The sequence below is a fragment of the Teleopsis dalmanni genome, chromosome 2 (genome assembly GCF_002237135.1).
Source record: "Teleopsis dalmanni isolate 2A chromosome 2, ASM223713v2, whole genome shotgun sequence".
NCBI classification, from domain to species: Eukaryota; Metazoa; Arthropoda; class Insecta; order Diptera; family Diopsidae; genus Teleopsis; species Teleopsis dalmanni.
Genome location: NC_051847.1, coordinates 21,291,901 through 21,302,724, shown reverse-complemented (window position 1 = coordinate 21,302,724; position 10,824 = coordinate 21,291,901). Strand labels below are relative to the sequence as shown.

General features: G+C 26.0%; 2 protein-coding genes across 3 annotated transcripts in view; both read right to left on the bottom strand.

Moving 5' to 3' along the window:
- LOC119678278 (hillarin) overlaps positions 1-10,824 on the bottom strand; it is an 87,793-nt gene that overhangs the window by 21,747 nt on the left and 55,222 nt on the right. The window lies entirely within an intron of this gene.
- Positions 3,260-5,872, bottom strand: LOC119674086 (putative phosphatidate phosphatase; the record flags this gene model as incomplete). The annotated part of the gene is made up of 2 exons (XM_038085211.1): positions 3,260-3,487; positions 5,696-5,872. Coding segments are annotated over 2 exons (405 nt in total), but the record flags the coding sequence as incomplete, so codon positions are not given.

The following is a 10,824-nucleotide window of genomic DNA, read 5'->3' as shown; positions in this document are numbered from 1 at the left end:
ATAGTATAGCATTATTATATCCTAAATAAACTGGATTAAGCCTAACAATAATATGTGTTCAAATCATTTAAAGAGCTTCTCGTCTACCTTATAAATTGTTTAGATTCAAACCGTAGATATTATTTTTACAGTCTCGTGAAGTTCTACCAGTTTAGGATGGCCAACAACCAGAAATGGAGAGGAAAATAAAACGAATTCTATACCTTCAAATATGATATCGAAGAGATTCGTGTGAAAGAGTAAAATACATTGGTAAAAGAGAAATTGGTTTATAGCAATAGTTGTCGATAAGTATATGATATAAAGACAACAATCAACGAATGCGAAAGGATTGTAAGGATTGATGTGTCATTTGGTTGTCAATATGGGTCCAAAGTAGTATGAAATTGCTTATGCAGCATCTGATTATACTATTTTACAAGAAGCATTACATATAGCAACGCCATCAAGTAGTTTTACAAAACAATATGCGCTTTATCTACACCATAATATATATCATGATTGATTGTTTAATCCTCACTGTAGTTGTTATGTCGTCGAGTTTTTACACGGTTAACTATGTCCCTCGATACTATCTTCTTTATTGTCACTTACATTCCAGTTGTGCACTTGTATTCTTTGTATGCCGTCCATTACAAAGTCGGACCACCTTTGTCCTATTGCTAATCGGCACATAAAACGAATACAATATAATACAATATAAGCAGCGAAAGGTTGTCCTATTACTATGTACCTACTCAGCGGTTCTCTTAACTTTTGTGCAAATGTAGTCATTAATCGCTTTCAATACTTTGCTACAAACTTTCAACCGATCGCATAACGTAGCGAAAGAAAATATCAGCATTATATATGAAACTAAACAAAGGATTTTGGATTTCAGGGTTGTAGGCATTTTTAATTGACCGTTTGAGCATCGCAAAGTTAAGTATATCCCTCAATTTTAAAAAGTAAAAAAGAGGTCGTGGATCTCAAAACTAAGACGCAGACTTTATTTTTTCTATTTTACTTAATTTAAATAGTTTATTTTTATAATTATTTTATAATTATCATATATTTATTTTTCAGAGCTTTGTCTTCAAACATAAGCAAATTCAAGTTTTTTTCTAAAAATACTGTCACTTTCTCAGGGCGTGTATGGATTTAGAATTTATTTCAATAAAAATTCAAAATATTGATTTATGATTAATAATAATTATAAGTTATCTTTTATGAAAATTGTATATCATTTAAATATTTTTCATATTGTTTACATTGCAATATTGCAAATTTAAATGCAATTTTTTTTCTGTTTTGCACAATGACATGAATTCGCTCTTAAGACTTTAGCAGCGTGGACCAGTTTGCCGTCAGTTTCTGATTTCAAACCATCTTGCGGTAGATGCGATTTCACAATAAATTTCTTTTATTAAGAAGATTAGCAGGTGCGTTTATTATTCTGTCGAAGTTTCAGTTTTATAATTTTAAATTGCCGATTCTATTGAAACTTGAAACCTCATATCTTCTACAAAAAGTATTTGGTCTAAGGTTCTTATAAATAATCTTATACCGAGTGTACAGTAGAATTAAGCTGATAGAAATCGATATCATGGGAACGATTTTTTTACTGAGTCTAAGCAAAATAATAATGATAAGTATACTATGAATAATCACCAGACCAAAGTTAAATACATAATAGTTTTTAATATTTATGTTCTTTGGTAATTTTGTAAATATGTGAAAACTTTAAAAAATGTTGTGCTATTATAAATTTTAATAATTTTTCAACAACATATGTGCTTTTAAACGCACGACACATAATACGCAAAATATTTGATAAAATAATTGCCTCAAAAAGAGCACAATATTTTGGCCCCCCTATAGTACGGGTATTTGAACGCATAATTCAATAGGAAAAAATAAACTACGAAATACATCAATAAACAAGTGCTCCTCTCAACAATCAGCCACATTGTGATCAATTGAAAAAGCGACACAATTTCATACTTTCATGGGGGACTGATATGTCTAACTCTTAGGCATACTTACAAAATAATTTTATATAAAAAAATCTTACATGAAATTATGAGGGAAGTCAACAGCTGGTGACTACAAAAAAGTATCTTCAATGAATATTTCATATTGACAGAAATAAATATAAATAGGCACTCTATAGATAAGAAACTCCGTCAATCCCTTCTGATGTATTATAGGAAAATGGGAAAACAAGTGTTTGGGGCACATAAATTTTAAAAGTAATTGCAGCAATTAAAAAGACTACATGCCTAAAATATGCTGAAATACTCTGTACTTATTATATTTTCACTCTGAATTTATCAATGCATTCATTTTAGAGATTTCTTTAGGGAATACGAAACTTACAGTCTAGAAATATGTGGGATGATACCACATATTTAAAGTTGACACATGTTACAAATTAAAAATATTTAATCTTTCATTTTTCGTGCATCAATGCAATTTTATTTTAAACTAAATGTTGAAGGAGTAAATTTAGAAATAAAATATATTAATGTCTTTCAAATATTAGTAAAACTTACTAATCAGGTTCAAGGTTAAAGCAGTTCTATTTAGATGAGAGCAATCTTAATGCACTCGCCAATCTTTTTCTTCAGCCCTTCAAAATATTTCATAACCATAAAGCCAAGTCTACATATAAATTACATATGTTTTTAATTCACAATGCAAATATTCGATAATATTCGAAGTATGAAACATTTTATACTTTTGTTAAAGTTGTATATAAGATCACTCTATATTTTTCAATTCATTTTATGAAGACCCCTATAGTATATTAAGTTATCATGCCTTTACGAGTTTAATATAAGAAAGTGAAGAATTTTTATTTATTTTACTTGTGAATTTCAAAAAAACTCATGCCTTTTTTATATTTTAGTTACTTTAAATCTATAAGCACTACATTTTATATTAATAAATATTGATTGTTTTATGTAATTTATTATGATTGGTATCAACTACAATTGATTAAATTATCTTAAAATTTAAAAAGAAAAAAATAAAAGGCAATTAACGGGGTATTAGCTCTCGGGCCTCAGAACACTACGATCATGATTGATCTTTTGCGTTACTTTCCGACCCCCTAACTAAACAAAACATATCCCGACATATGGGTCTTTCGAATGAACTCCAATAAAAAGTTGTTAAATAAGATACATGATTAATATGATTAAAATATATATCAAGTGAACTTAAATATTATATCAACTTAATAATGTTAAATAGCAACTGATTTAAAAAATTAAAATCAACTCACCGCAAAGAAATGTGGTCTTAAACGTCCAATGGAATATTTCGCAATATCAGTAGTCATTTGGCAAACCGCTGCCCCGAAACCAAATATTCCAATTTTCTTATAGCATTCAACCATCCAATCTGGTATTTCATAATCCATAAATACATAGGGTCGAGATATGTTGTTGCCATTTGAAGTTTTGGCATTATGTTTGGATCTCACTACTTCCACAATAATTATCTAAAACAAATAAAATACACATTATTATAAGTTATAAAAGTTATAGCTTTTTTAACATAAAAGAAGTTTTTTATATTTTAAGTATAATGGTTAGATGTGATTCTCTTAATAAAGCTACATTGCTTTACTACTGCAGAAACAGGGTTTAGTTTGATAGGGATATAGAAGTCAGACATAACCATGTGTAATTTTATATTATTACTACTAATATTTGCACTACACGGAATCACATTCAGAATATAATCGAAAATAATTGTGAAAAAAGCCTTATCTCTTAAGATACTAAAAGGTTTGGAGAGGTCTTATCCTCTCCAACGAGGTCTTCATCTTGCAGAGGAGTAATAACTGCGTATAGATACAGAATTCAGACAAAATATAGCAGTTTGGTATAGTTTATATGAAATAGTTTAAATAAAACTTATTTCACCTAGTAAACTATTTATATCACTTAGAGCTTCAATGCATCAGTTTTACTGACTGCTGAAATTGAATTTGTTTGATTAGGTTTTTTCTCTCACTTTTACGAAACTTGATGGATTACTTGCGTTGTTAGAGAATGGATTACATACTCTAATTACATACTCTAATCTCATATGTTTAAAAGTATTGAAGCATCTTCTAGTTATATGCACCAAAAGTTTACTATAGAACTCAATGCACCTATGCACAATTTAGCACCTCATAAAAAATCTATTAAGGCCTCTTTCAACTTCCAAGCGTCTTTTTAACACAAATATACATACGTTCATAAAAATAGATTATATCATTTTGTTAAGGGCAACACTGTAGGTAGTTGGAGAACATATTTAAATATTTGTATTTTATATATGTGTTTACATATTGACATGAAGTTGTACGGAAACATGAAATTTATTTTGAAATACTTGATTTTTTTATCATAACAAATTAGATACCATTCTGTTTTTAAGTGCCCTTTTCGGTTTCTTAAGGGCATATGTATATATAACAGCTGTCATTCAAAAGTTCATAAAGTAACAATTTTATTGACAAGTAATTAGTTAACGTAAAATATTATTTCATTTTCAAATAATCAAATAACAATGCTAGAAAGATAATCAACTCCAGTTACACAAAATGTAAAATAAACATCATATTAACTCAGTTCGATGTTTGGATTATATTATTTTTGACATCCCATTTTTTACAAATTTTATGCCAAATATTATTATGAATACAACACCTTAAACCGAAGACCCTACGACTAGACATTGTTTTTATTTATAATCTACTTCAAGAATGTATATCTATATAGTTATTATGTAGATTATATGTATCTACGCGATGATTTGAGTAAAAAAATCGTAAGCGTATGGAGTTCTACTTTCAAAAATACTGTATATTGAATGCAGTATATACTCTATTAAACTGTATACTGATATTACTGTACACTGGATATTGTAGAAAATGTGACAAAAACGAAAAAATAAATTTATAAGTATAACAATAATATATATACGATTTCGTCAATAAAAAAGTTTCACTTCAGTACTTAAAATACATAAATAACTTTATCATTTTTTGAAACAAAATTAATTTATATTATCTTTGCCTTTTTTGGAATAGTGGTTTAAACCTTGGCATGAATATTTAATATCAGTGAATTTAAAATGTTATCTTTTTATAAATTTATTCTATTACAAATATATGAATGCTGTACTTTGTAATATATACCAGTAATAAATATAATAGATATAATATTATTTAAAAAAAATTAATATTATCGTAAGATACAGTATAGAAAAAGGTGAACTTGTTTGTTCTGCTGCTATCAATATCAATGTTATTGATAAAATAAGGTGAACAATTTAAAATATAAATATCTTTAATTTTATTGATAAATATAGTATATATATTTATAATAAATAAAATCATTTTTTTGTGAAAAATACGTAATAACATTTTAAACCTAAATCAAAGTAAACAAACAATCATAATTATTTATAAATTCTAAGCTATTTGGACTCTTTAATAAACATTCACATAAAATGTATATAAAATTTAAAAAATTATTAACAAAAAATTATTAATAAAAATTTATTAAATAATAAAATTAAATATTCATTTTTTAATTCAATTTATAATTTTTAATCAATAAAAAGATACCTAAATCACAAATTTTTAGTTGTGACTAAAATTTAATTTATAGTTATAAATTACCAAAACATTTTTATAAAACAAGACACTCACCGCTCCAATGGGTAACACTAAGCCTATAAAGTATAACATCCAATTTCGCACCGTCGACTCTTTAAAAGGATGTTTAAGTGATTCATCATCGCAGAAGAAGCCACGTTTATATGCACTTCCAAACAAGAAGAAACACAATATAGGAAAACCAACTGCAAAGAAATAAATATAAAACAAAATAATAATTAATAGTAATTAAAAAAACTTGAACACGTTTTTAATATTACATGTAATTAAATGTAATAGATTATACTTTAATTACTATTTGAAATAGTAATTAATATAAAAAATAATGTATCTGAATATCACAAATACTGATTAAGTCAATATAAATTTATTTACTTTTTTTATTAAATCAAAATATGGTTAAAATTTAATTGCTATATTAATACTATACTTTAATTATAATATTAAAGTAAATATAAAAAAACGCAACCGTCATATATTCAGTCACCAAAGAGCATTCAGTGTATTTAATGAGTTATAAATAGTAAAAAAACTTTTTTGAATATATACAATCTTGTACTCATATGTAATGAATTATCATTGTATATAATTCACAATTTTTAAACTTATTGTTACATGTTGACCTAAAAAGTTTATCATTGGAATTAAAAATAAAATTATAATTTACACATTTATTTCCTTAAATAAATTTATAAAAAAAAATGATGATTAAACTAATACTTTATTGACGTCATGTGTACGTATATTGTTTTATGTCTACTATAAAATTAAATAAACAAACTCTGTCTCTCTCTGTTAGCTCGGCCTCTAACATAATTACTAGATACTATTTTATTTATCTTTTATAACACACCTAAATTGGTATATTTAAAATTTGTAAGAACATAATAAAAGTATACTACTAAAAAATTTATAAACAAGTATGTATAAATCATTATATTCGACAAATATATAATTATACTTATAATTTTATGTTCAGTTTATATATTATAATTGGTAAATAAATTCTAATATTTGCACTATTATCGATGATCATCTACAGAGAATTAATACAACTAATAGTGTGAATATTTAAAATTATAAAAAACGCATTTAGTGGACTTCTTAAAACACTGAGATTAATTAGTGTCATCTTTAAATTTATATGTACTATTAGAATCAGGATTATATTTTTTTATGAACCCCGATATGTTTTTCTCCACTTTACAACTGTTTTATATACTCTTTTAAACCTTATGTGTGAAGAGTATAATAAATGTTTATATATACCTAAGTTTAAAAAAGTTAAGTTTACCTTTAAAAAATTTTACAATTTGCTGATGTTTTTAAAATACTTTAAATTTTCTATAGATTTTATAATATTCTCACTGGCCACGCAAAGTATTTTAAATTGCTATATTCGTTATAATCAATAATATTTCGGAAAATTGTTAAGTCAGATTATTTACGAAATATATAATAAATAATTACATTTAATCTGTTTAAAATTGCTGAAATTAATTAATTTCGATTAGTTTTAAACTTCTTTTTTTGGTAAATTTCTTAATTAAGCAAATTTTCGTGACAATTTTTGCTTAAACTTGTCATTTCGTATAATTTGAATATTTAATAAAAAAATTTAATGCAATTTAAATTATTCGGCATCTTTAGCGCAATGCAGTTTTTAAAAAATAGTAATAAACATGTTTATATATTTATTACATGATTATAAAAATAAAACCGTCGAAATATGTCAATTTAATTTATACAAAATGATTGATTGTAAATTTTCTTACACTAGCAATCTATCAAAATGTGACATGTGAGTACCAAATTAACTGTTTTAACAAGATAAACAAATATGATTAAAAAGAATCATGTATAGCAGATAAAGCATTATTTTAAGCAGACAATATGTAATTAAAACACCATTAAATGCTATAGAGAAATAAACTAAAAATTTGTTATAATTTCAACACCCAATTAAGGAGGATCAAAACGTATTTAAAATAACAACAATTTCACCTAATTGTAGGGAAAGTCAGCTCATTAGTTGCATCTGAACTTCGTATATACTTATATTATAAACTAAACCACAATATATAACATTAACGATCTGTTTTGAGATTAACAAACAAGTCGCATCAAACGAAGCCTAAATATAATTTTTAATACCATAAATGAGAACCTTGATCGCAGGCATTTTGTGCCACGAACAAGAAAGCAGAGACTCCCATTAAGCAGAAAATATTCCGTGCAGTATATTGTGTCTGCCATCTAATTGAATAGATAATGCATTAGTGTCCCAATAATATAAATCGATATGGATACCAAAATGATCACAATAAATGCATACTGTGTTCTGTGCTGAAACTGCAGGAACAAATTGAAGATGTTTGACATTATCTAATCGGTTTTTGGTAAAAATAAAAACAAAAAACAAACTATTAAGGCTGCTATAGCAATTAAGCTGGATATACAGATAAGTTTGAACTTTAACAAAATTCGTTATACTTTTTTAAAATTATTTTTAATCACATGAAATGTATAAACGAAAACTTCACATATACAAATAATGTCATGAGAGTCATCGTAAGTATATTTATGTCAATAATAACAAAAGAAGAAACATTTGATATAAAATATCCTTATACTTCATCATCAAAGAATGCATCCTGAACATACAGTTTGAAGGGGATTTTAAGCACATATAATTGAAAGACTGATGTGAAATTTTCATAGTCATTCATAATGATCCGTTCCATTTAACAGGTTCTCAGTTTTTAAGTAGCAAATATGCGGCGTAGAATCAATGAAAGTAAAACTATTGTGTTATAAGCTGCTTTTTGTTCTTAATCTTTTTCGAAAAAAAAAAATTTTTAAACGTTTAGAAATTTTAAAATGTGTAATATTAGAAAAACTGATATCAAAGACACATTTCTTATACATTTTTTTAAATTCTTCATTTACTTGCACTTAAGAAGCAATGAACTCATAAATGACAACAGCTGCAAAAGGCAGGTTTTCGGACTGTACATACATATAACACCATAAATGTACCTAGAAAATAAAAATTAAATGTCTTTTCAAAAAGATTAACTTAAATTTATAGCTCCAACATTGTTCGCCGAACATAATTCAATTCAAAATATTTTATGAGTTTTTGCGTTGAGAAAGTTATAAATTTTAATTACTCTTAAAGATTGTTACTGTAAATGCATATAAAAGTATACATGAATATATTATCGATAACTGCCGTAGAACGTGAACAATATATAGAAATAGATAAAAGATATAGACTTTTTCAGGTTAAAATAGGCAAAATAATTATGAAGTTGTCATTAAGTTGACTTCAAATTTTACTGAGGGCGCTTACAGTGCGATATTATATCACTTTTTAACTAATAGCACCTTTCAACTGTTTACTGTCAAATGATCACAAGAATTTTTAGCAAGGTTACATATCTGTAGACGATTACTTTGACAGATTGAGAAAAAATAATTTAGTGCAGTAATAAAGCATCAGCATATTAGCATAGTAAGCTCAACAACATAGTAAGCTTTCAGCAATTGTGCTATGAATTGCTTTCGCATCGAAAATACACGCTAGAATTAGGCTTCTACAACTAAGTTTTGTTTTTAAATGTGCGGAAATGGGTTATAGAAAAGAGATTTATCAGCAGAAAATAGCTTATCAATAACACACAGGATTTTTATAAGGTATAAAACATATTATATTACTCTAATGATCTCAACATATTTAGAATCATTGAATCAAATATGTCAAGCTGAAAGCACACTTCTTTAGGAAATAAAAATGTACGAATAAAAAAAAAGTGCTTTATTATAATTTCGTAACGTATTATAGGCAATATTTAGTATCAGTAGTCACATTACTATCTTCATTATGATACACTATGATTTTATAAAATAATTTATTTCACTACTGTTCGAAAAAATCTCTTTATAAAATAATTTATATAATATAAGAAAAACTATAAATTTATAATGTCAAAAATGACAAAACGAAACTAGAAAGGTTCGAACAGTAATGAAGAAACAACAATAAAAATTTGATTTGATCAATAAATTAATCAAATTTTTGTTATTGTTTTTTCATTACTGTTCGAACCCTTCGACTGTCAATTTATTTCTCAAATTATTATATTTTTTTTTTTAGAAAAAACACTGTTTCTAAAAATTACACCTCAACGATAAAATTTTTAAATTAAGTCTCAAATGTTTTTTTCAGTTTAATTATATAGTTCGATTTTCAACTTTAAAATTATTATTATTAATAGTTACCTCATGTGCGTTCTAAATATATTGCATGCATGGATTCGCTTAATTATTGAAGTACGTAGTAGTACGTGCAGTACAGTACGCGAAGCAATAAAATTTTAACTTCCAAATGCTCTAATTAAGTGCAGTAAATGTGTTTAACGTATTTTTTAACTCTATATACTTGCATATAATAAAATTATTATTTTAGGGAGCAATTCTAACCACATGTAGATATTATATTAAAACAATAACCAAAAACTGAGGGTTGGTTCCATGAATGTTTTTAAAAGGAAATAGCTGATTAAACAAATGTTGCAGGTTAGCCTAAGCAACTGACAAAATATTAAATTAAATATATACGCAGGGAAATTAAATATATTTAATATAGTCGTAAGCTTTAAAAAATGTGGTTGTAAATATTCAATATATCCGACATAAGCTCACAGCTAATAAGTGTTTAGTTCAAAATTTATGCTATTTCATACTTTAAACAACACAAAAGTATAAATTAAACAAAATTCTGGGTAAATATTTGTATTTGTTCTAAATAAGAGTAATGCTGCCGTACTTAATTTTTCCCCTTATCACACAATTTACGTTACTCCTATGTCACGTAATGCCTATGTCATTATTGCGCTAACTACAAATGAAATACTAGTATGATAACAGCCTCTTTATGTGTCAAGTTCATTTCAATATACCTCAAAAAAAATATGTATGTATAGTAAAAACTTCGGTAAATTTCTAAACCAGAATTATTATTAAATTTAATCCAATAAACATTTAGACAACAATAAAAGTGCAGTAAAACTTTCAAGCTCTTTGTTATATCAACAAAAGAATTTTGTCAGATTTATAAAGGAGAATGCACACCGCTAAGCCAGTGAAATCACACGTAA